This window comes from Amblyomma maculatum, chromosome 7 (genome assembly GCF_055883805.1).
Source record: "Amblyomma maculatum isolate TAMU_Amacu chromosome 7, ASM5588380v1, whole genome shotgun sequence".
NCBI classification, from domain to species: Eukaryota; Metazoa; Arthropoda; class Arachnida; order Ixodida; family Ixodidae; genus Amblyomma; species Amblyomma maculatum.
This window is the reverse complement of record NC_139350.1, coordinates 100,061,663-100,081,525: the sequence shown is the minus strand read 5'-3', so window position 1 is coordinate 100,081,525 and position 19,863 is coordinate 100,061,663. Positions and strand designations below refer to the sequence as shown.

Sequence of the window (19,863 nt, the reverse complement as noted above, 5' to 3'; positions counted from 1 at the left end):
GTGTAGGAGTGCGGTGCAGGTGTCAGAGTTGTGGTCGTTTGCAGCACATTTTGCGCAAGTTTTGCGGCCACGGCAACGTTGCAAACCATGGCCATGCTTCTGGCAGTTGAAGCATCTCCTCGGATTTGAAATGTACGGTCGGACATCTATTGTCATGTATCCCATTTCAATTGACTCTGGAAGGGTGCAGCTATTGAAAGTACGAACCAGATGTTTTGTAGGGATCTCTTAGCTATCCTTTCGGATTTTTATTCTGTGAACAGCTATGACATTTTGGTCTGCTAGTCCTTCTGTCATTATCTTCAGTGAGAGCAATGAAGCCTATTTCAGATATTACTCCTTTTACAATGTTGAAGGATCGGTGGGGGGTGATGGAGACGGGGATGTCCCCAAGCGACACAATGTTTTTCAGGTTGGAGGACTGGCACTTGGTTTGTACTTTTAGCAAGAGGTCAATTTGCAAGTTTTGATACTTTGTATCCAGTGCCCAGGTGTTTAGTGAGACACTTTGACACAATGAAAGGGGAGATTTTTTAAGCATGTTTTTCAAGTTCCTCGCTATGTACGACATGAATTTTTGAGAATGTCTCTATTGTTTTCACAAAAAAAAATGGCTCGTAGCATCGGTCCGCCCTCTTTTGGGGTGCCTTGCTTTTAGCCGCCATTAAAAAGTGTCCGCCACAGCTAGAATTCAATCCCGCATCTTTGGGCACAGCAGTCAAGTGCCTAACCATTGTGCGACCATGGCAAGGTGTATATTAACAAGGATCGAATCTTAAAGTAATTCAGGTACAGTGCGATGGAAATAGCAAGCACTACTTGCCAGCTATTTTGAATGTTCAGACATTCCTAGAAGCCGTGACATATCTGGGAAGTAAAAATGTATTATGCTTGCCGGGCATTTTCGGCACCATTTGAATGCTTTGGTGCAGCTTGATGCAGAAAATTGAATCTGTATCCAAGTCACACAATTAGTGCAGTTCTCCCACCCATGAAAAAAAAAAAGATTTACAAGCACTCCAGAGCACGCACATTTTAGGTGCCCAAGGTACTACCTCCTATCAAGAATATGAGGTTCTTACTAGAATTTTCAGGTCTCTTAAGCTGGAAAACGATGCTGAAAAAATGTTGAGTGTGTGCTAGAACATAACATTTGTAGACACAAACAATTACAGATATTTCAAATAAAGAATGTGCAATTGAAGATGAAGATGTATTTGCGGAATATGTCAGATATGTTTGAAAAGTACATACTTTGCATATACAGTACATATCCCAGATATATTGAATTACTGCACATATCAAACATTTAAAGTATCCCTGTGAAAATTCTGCGCAAAAATATAGCACTACTGGGCATGTTTATGATGCACGATGCCTTTGCAAGTAGAACATCTAATAACAGACCTGCGACCAGTTTTCAGGCATGGCCTTGAGCATCTACTGACTGTGGTGGTAGCCATGTGAAGACGCAGTAAAAGAAATGAAAATGTGTGAAGTGAGGAACGTGGCACGTCATGATTGGCAGTGCCAATTTCCAAGGAAGCCACTATTCTGTAGAATGCCAACCATGCAGTGAAGCTAATGTGGCTATCGCGACTAGGCCCCCTGTGATAGGCAACGACTGATTGCAAACAGTCATCCACAGCAGCTTCAATGTGAAGCTAGCTAGGCCTAGCGGCAGTTAGCGAGTGGCATGTGGTTGCAGAATGCGCCACTCACTTACCTAACTCCGAAGGGGATGGTGGAGGAGCGTGAGCTACTTCCACCAGGGCCAGTGATGGCACTACCTCAGGCTCGTTTGTGGCCTGGGCAGGTGCCCCGCACCATCGCACCACATCGGCGAGATTTGGTTTCGTTGTGAACTGAAATGCACTCTTAGTTTTGTTGTATTGGGTGCGCGCCGCTTTGTATGCTTCAGTGTCATGATCTATTTTTCTTAGGCAACGGCCGATTGCAAAGCATCATCCACAGCAGCTTCGATGTGAAGCTAGCTAGGCCTAGCGGCAGTTAGCGAGTGGCATGTGGGTGCAGAATGTGCCACTCACTTGCCTAACACAGAAGCAACTAATCAGGCTGAAACTGCGGCTGCAGTTTTCATCACGAATATACGAGATTGCTGAAAAATTTTTCATTCACAGTGTGAAAAGTATGGCTGTCATATAAATACAAAAGAAGGCAGGCAGAAAAAACGTCCCAAGCAAGCTCAAAAATTATCATACAGATTTTTAGTCCACTGAGATGCCGGCAAGGTTAGGTACTATCAGAACAAAACTAATAGAAACTGCGTCAGTTTCAAAATCGGTGCAGTTGACCACCTTACAAAGCACTGCGGCATGCTACATCCGAAGTGCTTTGTCAGATGACACAGTGATGCAGTTCGCTATGATTCTGAATAGCTCTTAAAACACCAGCAATTATTTTTAATCGATGTTCCATACATTTCACACGAAAATGCAAACAAATTTGAATTCTACAGAACAACATGAACACAATTGTGGAACCGGTCTTTTCCAACATATTTACTCATGCATGATCAAAGTGTCAGCTGCTAGAAATCTAAAAAAGGCTACTGAAAGACAAATTCTAGCAAAAGCTAGCCCTAACAGCAAAAAATGCCACACTGGCAAAGTGATGGGGCCATTTTGAGGCTCAGAGTTTTACCATCCTCCAACATATAGAAAACACTCCCATCACCAGAGTAACAATCTTTTTCCAAATAAAAACCACCCGCAAAATCATGGTGGTTGTGTGCATAGCACAGCGCTTGAAAATTACTGGCCGTTTCCTTGATGCCTATCCTCCAAGATTCTTCAAATGGCATTTTGGCTAATAGTGCAACATAGAGGTTAGACTGCTACTTTTTGCCAAACTTATTCATCTGCTGCAACTGACAGTGAAAGAGGGCAAGAATGTGGCGAGTAGTGCACCTTAGCCGGTCTTGACTGGTTTTCGTTAAAAGCGTGTCGATGAGCAGAATCATGGAAATACTGTGCATGCTGACACACATGCCACTTCCAGTACAAGAATGGTGAAAGAACTTTAGAAAAAGCTGTGAGGGGAAACTCTTTCTACACACAGGTCTGCTGAAGCAGAACAATGAGAAAACTGCGTGTATCAGGAAGTCCCACATGTGGTGTCCTTTGCATGCTCAAAAGTCAAAACATTGCAAAAAAGATCCAAAGCACTTGAGATTATGATACGTGGTAAAGTCAGTGCATGATCTCAGCTAGTTTTCAAATGAATGAAGAGCATTCAAGTAAGGAACTCGTTTTCAGACTGGTAATAGCACAACAGAGGAACACTTTGCCTGGGGCTTCCCAGTGTACTGCACGAATCTGCTCAAGAATGCTGAAGAAGGAAGAATCTGCTTAAGAATGCTGAAGAAGGAAAAGGCTAACAAGGACCCAAATCAACGTAACTTGAGAACCTACCTGAGCCCAAACCAGCCTGCTGGCCAGTGACCACCGCTGAAGAGCCAGTGGGCGTCACGACCCCAGAAGTGGCCGTCGTGACAGTGACAGCACCTGTGGCTGCGGCAGAAGAGGATGCAACGCTAGCCTCACCAACAGCACCCCCATTTTTTTGCGCTTGGTTGACGCGCACAAGCGCCCGACGCCGCTTGGGAGCTTTCCGGTGGGGGAAAAGAGTTGGCGTTGCAAACGGCTTGAGCTTGCGGTCCGTCCGCCTTGGTTCATACTGGTCCTCTTCAAAATGTGCCTGCAGGAAGCAGTGACAAGAGATGTAGACAGAACTGTGGTCCTGTGCCCCTCTTGAGTTAATGCATGCCATCATTGGCACACCACCAGCCTTTTGAGCGGGCAGGGGTGCTGATGGGTGCCCCAGATAACCTGCCAACCATCATTAAAGTGACTGGTAACAATGAAATGGTTTTCTCCACCTGTCTTAAGTCTCGAAACAGTCATTATCTAGCTGTAGCAAGCATCTGCGAACTCCAATTAGTACTCATCACTCAGCATTGACTGGAGGATACAGACAGACAGCTATGTACCCCCATTTTAGATTGTACCTGTAGTGCTGAAAAGCATTCGGACTGAAAATTACACCAGAACTATAAGCACAGGCAATATGTTATATGAGGGAAGCCATAAAAGAAGACTCTGGATTAATTTCGATCATCTAACGTTCTTCAATGAGCATCACTATCATCCAGCAAGTTAATGTGAAAATCTACATTTACTAATGGCTTTTGTACCATTCCACAGAAAGATTTAGTTTGTCGAACAACCCAAAGCGACTCGGGCTATAGGGGAAGCCATAGTGGAGGACTGAGGAAATTTCGACCACCTGGGGTTTTCTTTAAGGTGCACTGACATCGCACAGCACACTGGCACCTTGCTTTTCGCCTCCACCAAAAAGCAGCCACCAGAACTGGAATTTGATCCCATATCCATGAGCACAACTGTAAACTGCCTTAACCACTGCACCACTGCAGTGGGGCTCCATAAAAACGACACACCACCTAATTTTGTGTATTTAAGGGGTGCCTCAATAGTTATTGTTCAAATATGAACGATGGTTTTTTGACGTGCTGCCATACGCAAATTTCTATTCAAGAAAATGTAGCCCTATGTAGGCAGACAGAATGACTACTTAGTTTTGATTTCCATGTGACTTCTTTTTTTAGCGCGCAGCAATGCAGAAGAAATATTTATTTAAAGCGGAGTGGCCGTGTCAACAAAAATAATGTCAAGCTCGCATCAGGATGCGCTACGAATTTGGTGCCATCATTCGATTTCGTTGATTCTACTGTATACTTTTTTGATGAACAGTATCAAGAAGTCCAAAGATTTCACAAGCCCAGACTTCATCTCAGATGATGAATCTGGCAAATATCAGCCTGAAACTTCAACCCAAGCCCCAAGAAAGCATACTTTCAAATTTAGCTCGCTACTGAGCAGTTACATCTGCTCACTCTGCATACCCGCTGTTTACTTATAAACATCAAAATTGTGAAGCTTTTTCAGTCACATTGAGTAGGGTTTGAGATCTATAGTTTACAAAGAGCAGATTTTCAATTCTTATGATAAACTAGATCATACTGCGTATCCTTTGTAAAACTTACCTTGAAGCATGCCAGCCATAAACCACAAAACCCAAAACCTGCAAGCTGTGCTAGGTGCAAACGAAAACAAGGCTGAAAACAAATGTTTGAGCAATTTAGCAATATTATGACACCGGTATGCCTTCAAAACAGATTATACCCTTGTTACACGGGCGTTTTCAACGGCAGTTCAGTTAGCGGTCAGTTGAACTAGCGATGTTACACGGCAGCGCCAACTGCAGTTGAAGTCTCAACTACAGTTCAGTTCAACTGAGGTCGGCGGTCCCAGTTGAACCAGTCAACTGACAAGGTGGCTTTCAGCCGCATCGACAGAGTCGGCGGCATTTCCAGCCGCTGTGCATTCTAAAATCACATGAAAGGTTGCTGCCCTAGCTAGCGCAAGTCCCAGCTTGCAACTTTAAATACTCAAACGAGTGTCAAAACACAAGCGCGCGAAGCGGCACCAAAAAAAGACGATTAAGCAGCAAAGCCAGACGCGCCTCAAATGGATTGACTTGGCTTTGTGTCGAGTCCATTTGTTCCATACTCGAAAAAGAAAACGCATGCAAAAGCCGCAATTTAATAATATAGAGTGTGCAAATGTTGTACAAAGTAATTTATATATGAAAAATAAAGCACTTTTTTTTAGTAAGAATTGCTTGCATGTGGAGGATCACGGGATTCTGGGGGTCAACTGAGGTTCGCGATATGTCCCGTGTAACTACAGTCGACTGCCGATCAGTTCAACGTCAGTTGGAACGCTGAACTGTGATTTAACTGAACGGCAGTTGAAACTGCCCGTGTAACATGGGTAACATAACACATTAGTTTCTTTGTAATTTGGCTGCACTGCATTTTGTTGGTGCAGGTGGGAAAATATGTACATCCAACTTGCAACAACAGCAGTAGGAATTGAATGGCAAAGACTGCTTCAGAAAAGCACTCAAAAAAGAAACCTATAGATGTTTTACTTTAATATTCATAACATTTTTACTTCTGGGATCCAAGTTGAACAAAAATATCTGTATGTATTTGACTAATCATCTAAATAGCTGCCCTTTATTCAGGGGTGCAACAGCTGAAATAGGATATTCAGCAACTTCTGGCGCAGTAAAATCCATATTTGGAGCAGCACACCGGGAAAAAAAGAAAAAAGAAAACAAACAAACTGCATGCACGATCCAAATCTTGCAGCCTTTAAACAGGAAAGAAACCTTACTTTCGGTAGAAAAAACGAACACATGTGAATATCTGACTGTATGAATGTGATAGCCCGTTATACCTAGTGGCATGGGCAGAGGCATATTATTTTATATTATTTTTGGGTAGCCTCACCATAATATATGTATGAATGTGATATCCAAAAGAAATCTAGCTAGAACCACCTATCACCGGCGCTTAGTATATGTTTTTTAGGAATCTGGCAAGCACATAATTTTTGTAAATAAGCATTTTGTTCTGCAAGGCATGCTAAGAATGTGAGCCATAAAACCGAGGAGGTTAAATTTTAAACTTCAGGGACTGAAGAAAAATGAAAAAAGGATATATATATATATATATATATATATATATATATATTTTTTTTTTTTAAATCTAGAATATTGATCATAAAACTCACAAAACAATGTTTTATTGTCTAATCCACAGGTTGTGTCTGGCGAGGGCAGCTCCAGAAGAGCGTAATTAGCTTTTAAGTTACGCTCTTCTGGAGCTGCCCTCGCTTTTGGGCACAGGCTGATTCCATTCATAGCTTCCATGAACGGAATCAGCCTGTGCCCAAAAGCGAGCGCAGTAAAAAAAAAAAAAAAAAAAAAAAAAAAAAAAAAAAAAAAAAAAAAAATCAAAAGCAAGCACAGAAAGAAAAAGACAAAGAAATGAAAAACTGCGACCAAAAGGCGAGAAGGCAGATGCCGAAAGATAAGAAAGCAAGTCGTAAACAAACAAAACTGGCGAGCGAACTGGCGAGCGAGCGCGTCTTCAGCCGGTGAATTACGATTTCCATGGGCTGGCGATGACTGGGTGATTTTGAACGATATTTTTATTAAGGGGAGATGGGCGATGACTCGGGATGTTAGGTTATACATTTCGTGCACAGAGCAGACTTTATAGCATTAACTTTCCAGCATCCATAAACGTTAGTTTCGGCAGTCACGGGCTCCACTGTTATGGAATTCAAAATCTAAGGCTGCTGCACGTTTCCCGACCTGAATCTGGCGCCCGAAATAAATTTAACATGCATCCCATCGTTATATTAGCACAAACACAGAAGCCATAACTGACGCACCTCCTACGCTATGTGATGACGGGAAAGAGTCTATCGACGAAACAGCATAGAGACCACCTTGCAGAATGGCCCAACACACCGAAAACTTCCAAGAGATGCACAAAAAACTAGAGATACATCTATTAAAAGCATGCAACGCTTAAAACAGAACGTTGAAGTTTTTCTCCAAAACTGCAAATTCCTTTTCGCAATGTGATGCAGTAGCAGCGGAGCCTCGTTACCAACGCCCATTTGCGTTATGGGTATGCTTCACCGCATGATCCGTGACTCCTCAAACCGCAAATCACGCGGATTGCAAGAAAATATGACGGCGTTAGAACGGCGAGATGCTACCTCAAAATAAAACAGCCAGTGGCCCGTGCTGCAGCGTCTGAAACGTCTTACCTGGCCATATCACGGCCGCAGAATATTGTCCCCGAGTATGGCAAACTTTTAGCCGGGGCATTTTGGCGCAAATTTCACGCTTATGATCTCTAGCTTGGCAAAGAAATATGCAGCTGTATCAAACTGGCGAAATTGGCGTAGCTGCTGCCCCTCTGTTTAGTATATACTAAAACAGAATGGCAGAATCACGTAAATATGTCATTGAATATTCTTTTTTATAAGGCCCTTTAGAGTCACCTGTTTTATTCCATGGTGCTGCAAAAGTAGCAACAAAATGGGAAAACTTAAACATACACAAGCCACATTTAAGAAAAAAAAAAAAGAGGAATTGTAACACATTTTGTATATTCTAAAATTTATTAGAGTTTCTTATTTTTATATTGATGCTTTTTGAGCCTTCTGTGCCCCGTTTTCCTTAAAGACTGCAATAAAAAACTTTTTTTTTTATATTTCTAGTTATTTAAAGCAAAATATTCACATCTATGAAACAGCATTTAAATAGCTACAGTTCAATATATGTTACACAATGATCTTTTATTTAGTGCATCTATAAAGAAAAAAAAAAAAAAAGCTTCCCAGACCCCTCAGGATCTCTTCATTTTTTTATGGTCACTGATATGAGGCCACTTGGGCAACATTTTTTGTCACCTAAGTGTGTCTATATGGCCAGTGTTACTGCTCCCAAGCCATTATTTACAGAAATTGTGGCAGAAAAAAAAAATGCAGGCCAGGACTACAGACTGGCTGCACCTCATTTTAGGTTCTAAGCACATTTATCCACTTGGACCAGGCAGCTCTAGAGCCTTCAAAGAGAATCACTCCACAAGCAGAAAAACTGAATTCCCGCAAAAGGAAAACAAAAGCATCCATACAGGCTATGACATAATGAAGCATCAAGATGAAGCACATCTCGAAATGACTTTAGGGGGACAATTCTGTTAGGAAGGAAGCTACATTGGGGCAAAAATTTAGCACAGTTCAAAAAGAGAAAGAGGCAGCAGCGTGGTCAAAACACAAGACTCATCCTTATCACAAAGGTCACACTTGCTCCAAGAATTACCATTTGATTGTGTGCATCTCAATGAGTAGAATTTCTGCTGCCAACTAAGTGACCCCCCCCCCCCCCCCCCCGAACAAATCTCAATCCAAAATTGCCAAGCACAGAGCATCTCGGGACCGCCTGACAAGCAATGCAGCAATGACCGAGTGCTCTAACGTGATTGCAGCGTCTTGAAATCGAACATGAGAGTACAAGGTTTAACCTTGCAAACGCTAGTCAAGGCCATAGTGGAGAACTCCATATAACTTCCGATCACCTTAGGTTTTTAACGTGCACCGTTATGTAGCACAGAGGCACCTTGCATTTCATTTCAATCAATATGCAGCCACCACAGCCAGGATCGAAGCCTGCTCATCAGTTAAGCCCTAACCAGTGAGCCACTGTGGCGGGGAACAATATATCTTCAAACAGTAACACTTCGATAGAAGCACTTTACATGCATAATTCCAACGTGCTGCCACTGCTGACCATATCAAAGGTCTTCACGCAGCAAAGATAATGGCACAGCCAGTAAACAGTTAAGCTCTAGCAAACAAAAACAAATAAATCATTAAAGGTAATTTGGAAAAGGGCATTAATTACACGCTATCAGTAGCAACTTGTAACCAGACCCATAAAGCTTGCAGAGAATAGTAATGCAAATGTAACACTTGTGAATTAAGAGATCATGCCACAACATGAAGGCCGCTTATCCCCGATAGTGGAGCAGAGCACCACTGCCTCAGCTGAAATTACACTATTACGTGCTTCATGAGAAGCATATCTCGCAATGAAACAAGGAAGACCAGCTAATAAAGAATAGAATGCAGTAATGCTGCGGCTATTTGATCGACGCGCACAAGAATCGCGCCAAACAAGCATTGCCTCAAAAACGTCAAAAGAAAAAAAAAAGGCTCCCAAGTACGTTTCTGACAAAAAAAAAAAAAAAGTTCGGGCATTCGAGGCGCACATAAGGTGCTGCTGACAGCTACCGTCAGTCACGTTTAATCTATTCTCGACAATATCAGTCCGATAAGTTCCAGTACTGCAGCGTTCGACCTCCCTCAACAGCGGCAGCTTTCAGGCCCGAACAAAGCAGTCGAATCCATATTAGCCCCTCACACGAAAAGCAGCTCGACATACGGTTGCGGATGGAACTGAGAGCCCGTTGTTATGTCGGAGAATTCACGAAGCCCACAACGGTGATACGAGATAAACATTTTGATGGGCTGTCCGAACCTCGGCTGGCTTTCAGCGCTCGGGCCGCGCGCTGCGGCTGCTGGGTTCGAAGCAGCTATCATGCCAGCACAATTTGCCTACCGATCTGGCTGCAATCTGCGAAAAGCCCGGAGGTGGTGGTCAGACAACGATTTACTCCGCGCTGTTCGAAACGCTATGACGCTATCTCGACAAGCTCGGCGAAGTTCGCACACAGCTAATGCAAACAACACACGTTTTGTCGGGAACAAGATGGCTACTGACATGGCTACTGACGCTGAAGCATTTACACGAGGGAAACGGAAATTTTTTTTTTTCTTTTTTGCTAACAAACACAGAACATTTGACAGATATCAAAAAATTTTCTTAAAACTAAAATCAACAGGACTTGCAGCATAGCTCATCAGAAACCAGCAAGAAACCTACCTCACAAATACCGTAGCAGCAATCCCTGGGAGGTACCCAAAGTTTGCCGTTCTCTGCAATGTTCACTTTTACTGCCCATTCTAGCCGGCGCTTGGGGTCCCGTGGGAAGGAATGGATACGCAGGCCGCTTTTTCTGCCGGTTTTGCAACCAACGGCGACGCATCGCATCACGCACGCCTCGCTGCTGCAGCGCGCACGCAACGAATCGAGTCGAGCCTCCCTTCCGCGGCGACACACACATGGGTGCGCCGTGCACCGCTGCCGCTGCTGCCGGCCCAGCCGACGCGGACGTCTGTGTCTGTTCTGTTCAACACACCGCCGACACTGCCGCGCGCGCGAACGGCGCACGCGCGTCCGCGCGTCTTCTCCGTTTTCCCTTCCTCGCGCAACGTGAAGGCAGAGGGAGAGAGAAGAGTAAGTGCAGTCGGCTAACGACCGCCCTCTGCTCCGCCTATTCGCTTATTCCTCGAGCGCCTGCTCGCCGATGAGGACTATGAGCGATATCATCGCGGAGATACGGTAGTTGAATCCGTGTAGAAGATAGGCCTGCTCGTAAGTCCGAACTCGTTCCTGAGACGCTTTTGCTTGGTTCAGTTTCTCGTACTGTTTAATATCCATGCTGGCAGTGCACATAGCAAACCAAAGCTACAGTGTACTTCTCCACTAGCATGGTTTCCTCGCGCAGCGCATTCAGGGACGCTCTTGACATAATCCATCCATTGGAATACGGTGAGAGCGGCCGACGTCGGCGCGCGCGATAGCAGCAAGCCGTATTTAAATGAACGCCACTTAGGACGGGCATTTGCGTTGCTTGCAAAGAAAAGGTTAAACGCAGCGACTGTAAATAAGAAAAGAAAGAAAACGGCGAGAATTTTGAATAATGATTCTATACAAATGTGGTTGTAGAGAGGAGAAAAACATGCTACCCGTCGTCATCGCGGGAAAGCGTCGATGGAAGAACGAGCGAGAGGAAATAGGCTGCATCCGAGGGATTCCCATGGTAGGACCGACTTCGAGTGCCTGCACGTGGCTTGTCCCAGTGTAATGCTTGGACATAAACATGCCCTATCTTAACTTTCGACGGAGCTGAGACCAGCTTCCTTCCGGACCTACGCTGCAGCTGACGCCGCCAACGAGCTACGCATTTCCGGAAGATCCTGAGACTTCGCCACTGGTATCCGGCGTCTAGGGCCTGATCCCCAGCACCTGGACTCGCAATGCCAAGACCGGCGACTTACTCGCCAGTGCCGACTGAGGGACGAACGTTTTCTTTTCAGGACTGTTCAAACTGTGCTTCTATTCTTTTTTTTCTTTTCACAGCAGCCTTACAAAGGCATAAAAGCGAATAAATACGAGTGGACAACGGCAACACTCCTGAGCGATGAGCAAATTGCGGCCAGTAACAGAGCAACAACCCTACCCCCCGGCCGCCTCATGACCAGAGGTGGGCAGGCGCGCCCTCATTTTGACCTTTCCTCCCTCAACCTCACTTTTCAATCGGTAGCCCTCACTCACTCCCATTTTTTTTTTTAAATTCCTGGCCCTCCCTCACCCTCGCTTAAGAAAAATTGCTGGTCCTCACTCACCCTCATTGTAAGGGATCGTCAAGGTGCGCGCGGGGGCGTACATTGCGCTGTAGACTGGAAGTCGACAAGAAGGGGCTGGGGAGTAAACCGGCGTCTAGCGCGCAGGTGGCAGCGCATTGCTTAGTTAATCCCCTTCGAGTTCCTGAATGGGAAGCGGGAGCCGCTCCCTATCTCATTCGAAGGAATGCGCCACAAAGCGTCGGCAGTGTCTCTTAATCACTCCTGTGTAGAAGCGAAGGAGACAGGTGTCGTCCGCGGATGGTCAGACAGGTGCGTGCCAGATGCGTGGGAACGAACATCTTCGCGAGTGCTCACAGGGTCAACTCCCCCTAAACTAAAAAAAAAGAAAAGAAGCTCCATGGGTCACCTGCCTGTACTGTTTCAGTGTGGAAAGAGCGCTGGAGACAGCGGTGACCGGGCACGGGGCAAGGGTGAATTTTCTTGGCCCAATCACGCCGCTTATGGCTAGTGATTGGATAGCTCGGGCCAAGGGGTGTGAACCCGAGGTGTAAACTGAAGTTGCCGAAGGTTCGTTGGGTGTTCTTGGTTGGATCGGGTCTTAGGTAGGTGCTCTGCACCATCGGCTCTGCCGAATTTGGGAGTCTCTCCCGGGAAGACCGACCAACAGGTTCCAGTCGTTGTCATGTCTTTGCAATCTTGTAAAAGTGTACATATGTAAATAGATGTACTACATAAAGTTCGTAATCAAGTTCATCTGTCAAGACCCTTCAGTCTGGTGTTAAGATACCCGTCCCTGACGGAGAAGCACCGCTGGTGGTGCAACGGGTCCCTGCCTGGAGAACGAACCAGTTCGCGCCAACCCCTGGTTGGGCGGAACGACGGGTTACTAAATTTACTCTCATTTTATCTGCCCTCCCTCACCCTCAACCTCCTGTTCAGGAGTTTTATTATTACAGGTATTTTTCATTGTTTTCGATCCATGGAAATGTTATTGAGTCGAAGTAGGTGCTAACTACTCTTCTCTGCGTCCGCTTTCGGCAGTGTCAAGCCATGATCATTTTATGCTTAGCAATCCGAATTCATCAAAGCTAACAATGTACAGCTAGAAGAAAAATGAAAGGCAACACGGGAGCGCGTGGCCTCCACTCTTTCAAATGCTCTGCTACAGACAGGTGACAATAATCAGTGGTAAAGACGCACCCAAAGTAATCTTGGTCGTCTGCTCTTTCCGAGCGTGCCCTTGGTGCCACCGATTCTAGTCTTATCTTGGTTTCAGCGCTTTACAAAGCGCGTAGGCCACGCGCTCCCGCGTTTCCTTTCATTTTGCTTCTAGTTGTACTTAAAACAACGACGGGGGCTGTGTTCATGCTGTGGCGAGTCGTAAGAGCCATCTGGTAATTGTTCCGACAGCTGCTGACAGTGAGATATGCACTGCACAGGAAGACCAAGAGCTGACGAAAAGTGCAAAAAGCAATTCATTCTGACAGTGCCCTAAGAATCCAAAGGTGAAACTGCGAAGAGAAAGGAAAATAGCCGCTGTAGTAGTTATCCAGGCAAGCCTGCCCACCGGTTCACACTCCATATTTTTGAAGGAGTGACAAAATTATCCACAACCGCATGCGGAAGGAAGAGATTCGAACTTCTCGCCAGCCGCAGACGGAAGGCATGAGCCGTAATACGGCATACTAGACAACAGAACAATGTCATCTGACTCAAGTAACAGCAAAACGCTATCACACAGCAAATTTCTAGGTGGTCAGGGTGTCCTGACCGTCGATCGCTTCGCGTAGAGGAGGCGGGGCATAGCTTGAGAACCTGGGGCGCTGCAGTTTCAGACATATGTAGCAGAACAGACAGGGTTCAGTAGAGCATTTCCAAGTGCAAGGTGGGAGGCCAGATTTTCGTGAATAAGGTTTGATTATGCTTCCTGAAGAACATGCTTAAGTCTAGGTTTACTTATAAGAAAAAAAAAAGAAAAACATATATCTGCATGGCTGCGCTTAGGTTCGGCTTGACAGTAAAGACATGGCTTTTGCACATAGTGGTTTACGCTATGGTGTCTGCTTTATTTATTCCACAGGGGAATCACTTCACGTATGAGCCACCCTTGCCTCTCGACCGAACTCCGGGGCACATCGCCGTCACAACGTACGAACGAGCCTTCTGTCCTAGGAACTCGCTGTTGTTGTTCGCCTATACCAACTACCTAGTTATCTGTATTCATCTTCTTCTTATTCTCTCTCGGACAGGCACAGCTCTTCGGACAGGTACGGCGAAATAGCGATACGGTAGGTATACAATGTAGCTATCGGTAGAAAAGAAGAAGAAGAAAAAAAAAAAAAGCCGCGCTTAGAACCGGGACTGAAAAGCAACACATGCACCAACTAGCTCGGATCCGCTCTCTACATCTGTTTGTTTATGTTCACATTTTCTGATCAACTCATTCTAGACAGTACCCGCATATATGCAAAAGGCAGAAACCGGATTACCTCCGCTGTGAAGCCAAGAGAATCTGCATGATTCCGTACACACCTTTCATTTGGACCGCGCATCTTCCGAAAATATCCGAGAACACTGCCTCAGTGGAAACTTCGCGCACATTGTACACGGACGTCCTTGAGCATATAGAATTTGCAACAGCGCAGCGAAGTGTTGCTTTAGCGTCAACGTCTTCAAAGGTCCGATCGAAAGTCACACAGCAACACAAACTGAAGCGCGCCTGACCAGCCGTTCCTGCCATTCGCTGCTTTCTTTTTTTTTTTTTTTTTGTCGGAGTCTGAGTTAAAGGCAGACCCTTCGAAATTTGGACAGAGAGAGCGGGAGAGGAACGAACGGCAGTAGACGCGTGTGTATCCATCTGAGAGCTATGCTACCAATGCACCCAGGTCTCCGCCCTGCATGCGTCTCAGGGAGATCTGGTGAGACCAGCTGCAACACAGCCGTCGCTTAAGCCTGGCCGTGGAGTCGTGGACCAACATTAGTAGGAGTGCGTGTCTGTCCGCCAGTTTTTTTTTTTTTTTTTTTTTCAAACAGCTTTCCTAATGACAGCTGCCATCGCTGTGGGGGAGTCGCCTGTAGTCTGCACATTGGCACAGGGAGCGAAGCCAGCGCACACTTGCTTGCTTTGTGCTTTATCTGTCGCCTCCCATGCAGTGTATACCTTACTGTTCTTGTGCCGCGTCAGTCTTTAAAAGAAGTGCCGCCAGCCAAGGCTCTGGGGCGCGGAGACTGAGGCGCTCCCCGCCTGCTAACGTTCCGGCTACAGCCTTGAAGAACACTGTGCCCTCCCGAATGAAACATCTTCCCGGCCTATTAGGAGTAGCGGCTTCTGGAGTGGCTTAGTGAGTTGGTAACAGTATGTTAAAACAGCGCTAGAACACGGACCGATGAATGAATGTGCGCTTGTCTCTCTCTATCTGTCCGTGTTCTAACGCTGTTGTAACATAGTGGTTTTCGTTGCTTCGTTTTCAGTTTGTTTAGTAAGACGCACATGGTGTATACGTGTGCTTGGTACAAGGAAGAAAAAAGGACAGGAGGCTATCTGAAAGCAGGCATCTTGCTCACACGAGAAACGAACAACTGCTTGCACAACAACACGGGAAATCCGCGGAAGAGAGGAGACATCTTTCCTTCCACAGAAATGGCTAAGCAGAATCAAATGCAGTCCTGTTATAATTTTAACCTGTCAACTAGAGATCCAAGGAAATACCATGACTGCGCGGAATCGGATTTAATGTAACCTCAACTGTCTGCCTTATTACTATTGAGTCAGACTTAGAGTGGAGTGTGAGACGCTGAAGGGTAGTGTTGCGCGTTCGAGTATAGGTATCACGCAAACTCTCTATGTTTTCTTCCCCGAAGTCTTCCTCTTGTTCGGACCTGGCAGACACTTTAACAGTATGCGAGACAGGTGCTCTCTGGTGATACTCTCACTTTTTCGGCATGCATAAAAGTACTTCATCTCATCTAGTCATCTGTATGCTAAGAAAATGAAGGGCACTTAAAACATTCTCATTTTCATGAAGTCGTAAGTTACGATATTACACACCGTTTTAACCAAGCCCAACGAAAGTGCCTGCGGCGAGTTGGGACATGGTGTGTCTCGAGATCCAAGCGCCCTGGAGGGCTGAATTTCGACGTCACCCTCCCATTTCAATAGGTCAAAAACATTCCATAGCGGGTCGGGCCCGGCCCGTGAAAACTTTTATCACTGAGTGTGAAGTGATGTTTTGTAGCTTTCCTCGAATCTAAACCCTGCTTTGTGCTAGTTAAAAATTCCAGTAAAACGGTCAGTCAATTTCTGCAGCACTGAACCATCATCACTGTTTCGTTTTATATCGTGACGCGCCAAGCACAGGAAAGCATGCTTTCAATAAGGAGCCTTTGAAGGCTGACATAAACGTGGTCCACCTCTACAGTGAGCCTGATCTTGGAAAAGTAATGGGAATGTAAGAACACTGGCACGCTGCCGTGTGTGGGAAAGCTATCATCATAGACTCCTTAAGTTACCGGATAAAGCAACCGAGGTTTCAACTGCTAACATAACAGCCGAACTCTATCTTAAAGCAATATTCTTCCTGTACTTTTCTGTTGAGTTTGGACGCTAGCTTCTTCAAGATTGTCGTTTCACGAAACTGAGGCTCACGCCTCGGTTCTGCATGTAGAAAAGAACAACGGCAGTGGCGGCAATGGACGGCCAGTTGCCCAACCTTAGCCAGTGTGCCTACTCCTGCGCGCTGAAGAGTGACGTTTCATGCGACATCCAATTTGTCCTATGTCGCTTTCGACACAGGGCAGCGGTATCCGCTAAACGACGCTACTCTCCCACGGGACGATACTGCAGCCTATACGTGCTTGCACACGCCAGCCAGTTTTGTTTTTGGTGCTGTAAAGGCGAAGTGGTGGGAGATTTGATGGTAATATGAGATAGGAACGGGTCTTGCCCTTTGCGCTTCTTCATTGCGGCGGGCAAGAGCCTCTAAAACAGAGGCCCTCACAGGGAAATATTGCACTAATCAGTGTTTGCTACCAGACACCCACGCTGACAGGCAGGACTGTTGTTAAGAGCGGCATGCAGCTGCTTTAAAATACCTTCTTTTTTAGCGAGGCTGATACCTCCAGCACGGTTGCATTTTGCGGACAGCAATAGATGAGTCTGTCACGCCATACGGCATTACAATCGTAGGGAATTACGATGCATAAAACTTTTTCTGACTATACAGAACGGAGCATTATAGGTTTTGCGTGATTAAAATTCGGCAAACGTTTTAATTTTATCTCCCAACATTTTCCACCTCATAATGAAAGCCTTGTTATCGCGAGCGTGTTCAGTGTCCAAATTCGTAAACACTTACTTTGCAGATTCAGAAGTGTGACAAGCAACGTGCCTGGAAGTGGACCGTGATGCAACAGTCCTCAGGATATCGAAGAACCGATGAGCTACTGCCGAAAGGAGAGAAGGATTTCCATCGGCATGCAATTCCTTGGATGAGCAATCCCTTTTTGCTGCTTGGTGATCCTGCTTATGCGGCAATTGCGCGGATATTGAAAGGTTACACATCTTCACAGGGAAGACTCACAAAAGAACAGAAGTCTGCCACAGCTCCGGCCGCAACGTGGTTGAGCATGCGTTTGGGAGACTTAAGGGACAGTGTAGTGTGGTGCCATGCGGACATCAACTACAGCTTTATGCCTACTGTCGTCGCAGCAGTTGTATCCTACACAACTTTTGTGAGGGGAAGGCAGAGACAGTTCCCGACGTTTGGTTCGCAGATTTCAGAGACAGGGAACGCAACTCTAATGGTCTATCGGATGCACTATGGTCAATTGATTAAATCAAATTTTGCTTCATATCGCCCGCGGATGTCGTACGCATACGCTTAATGTCATGTCCGCCTCTTACAGAGGTGAGAGCAAAAGTAGGATGTCTACAGCGGTGGATTTATCTAAAATACCCATTGCTATACTAACTCAATATTATCAACATGATGCAAGTTCAAGCAATCGAAAGTTTGGTTTGAGAGTTTAGAGTTCACATACCAAAAGAACGGTTATACGAATATACAAATATAAAACTGCAGAGAGCCAACAAAAGCAAATTGTAATGGCCCATGTTTTGAAGAACTCTTTATACCATCATTTAGCAGCCCAGGTAGGCAAGAATGTGTCCTGGAACGTCGTCCGAGAAGATGGAGAAGACGGGTGCCGCGCGGTGCTGGGCATGTGACAATATTTTTCTTTGAAATATATGAGATCATGAGGTCATACAGCGTTGACGAAGTTGACTGACGTTGGTATGTACCAAATTGTGTAATTGTGAAGCATCTGAGCTGTGGCTACGTAAAATAGCTGCTTTACTTTGCTTCTTTATAGTGATGCAGGCCTTCTCCAGGTGTCCACGCCGGTAGCAAATAAAAATTGCTCGTAACTTCTTGAAACCGGCATGTCTGTGTATTTTGTTTGTCACAGCTAGCTCCGACAGCAGCGAACTTTTGTAAGATTTTCCAAACTTACCTTCGTTTTGTGATCCGGCTGTGCGAACGGCTGGTCTGGTGCACTGTTTCGATGGGTCGCCACATGCTTTCTAGAAAGGAAGGTCCTTTCCAGCGAGCCGGCGCTCTTGTTAGGCTTGGTCACGAAGCATGACCTCCAATGGGAACACTGTCGGGTTAACAAGCGATAGCGGAGACACTGATCCGGCTGACTGTTCGGTGGCTGCTGTGTTCGTATATATACGAATACAGCATAGGCAGTGTTCTGAAGTTGCTGTCGACAGCCAGTTTATAGTTCTCCCTCCAACTAGCATTGTCTTTTGAAGCTGTCCGTCTGCTGACTTCGGATGACTGCGGGTTGAAATAGTCTAGCAGACCTGCAGCTGGCATGCTTGGCTGGACCACGGCGCAGACGGTGTCATTTGTCTTTCCCGCACAGCTTGAGCAAGTGCACGGGTTCTTTTCTGGGCGCTCTCCGTGACACCGAAGCCAAAGTAAGGCCGTTGAATTTTGGTATCCGTAAAGGAAACGCGAGCGCAGCCAAGGTGTTGAACAAGCATAGCTTAACGCTGGACTCGAATCTGGTTCCTCGTCACCGCTTTTATATCCGCCGTTGACTTTACAGCAGCCATTTTTCGGACGCGAGGAAACTTTTTATTTACACTCTCGTCTAGGCGGCACATATTTCGTGCACACCCCGTAGCTACAGTGTACTAGAATACCGTAGCGAGTGTGCACGAAACAAGAAAGTGTCGAAACTATAGTGAACTGGAATATTCTCCTAGTGGCGCGAACGGAGAGGCGCAGGCGTGCTCCTTGGCGTAGAGACCATAAGATGGCGCCACTGCAACTACTTCTAGCGGCGGTATTGCTGCCGCTTCAGACACTTGTGCGTGTTTCACTGTGTCGTTGCCCCATTGTGGTGCATTTATGCTTCTTTAATAAATAATCCTGCATGCCGCTGCTTTAACTAGCTTCAGTGTAATTATCTAAGCATTTTGTTTTCGTATCTTGGCTTTCTGAGCACTTCAGCAGTGGTGAAAAATTGCCTAGTTCTGTGTTGTCTGCTACTATGAAGGGGCGGTGCGAAATGCTTGATTTGTTGCTGGATGTTTTGCCTTCATTTGCAAAGAAGAGCACGCATTTCTCATGGAGAATTTCAAGTTTCGCGTCTCTCTGTATAGTCGTTGCGAAGCGCATGCTGGCCTCACTGTTGCAATTCAGCCGACACCAGAGCTTTGAAGGAAGCGTCACTCGTTCGGTGGGGCCTGCAGCTTCGGTTAAAGCGTTCAGCTCAGGAACAGAAATATCGCTTCGAGGCAGACAAACCTCATCTGTTTAAATATGTGTACCTATGTGTACCGATATGTGTACCGCGTACGCAGGTCGAGTTCGCAAGCAGGCCGCGT

The 19,863-nt window shown here is 45.8% G+C and overlaps 1 protein-coding gene across 2 annotated transcripts in view; it reads right to left on the bottom strand.

The window, feature by feature from the left end:
- Positions 1-10,755, bottom strand: part of LOC146184117 (uncharacterized) — a 76,804-nt gene extending 66,049 nt beyond the window's left edge. Inside the window, exons 1-2 of one of the 2 annotated variants that reach the window (XM_084609269.1) lie at positions 10,417-10,755; positions 3,435-3,720 (exon numbers count right to left, since the gene is read on the bottom strand). In XM_084609269.1, coding sequence (XP_084465395.1) covers positions 3,435-3,720; positions 10,417-10,584 — 454 coding nt within the window. In that variant the 5' untranslated portion in view covers positions 10,585-10,755. The remainder of the gene's footprint in view (positions 1-3,434; positions 3,721-10,416) is intronic. The other variant, XM_084609268.1, reaches the window with a different exon arrangement.
- Positions 10,756-19,863: the final 9,108 nt, after the last annotated feature.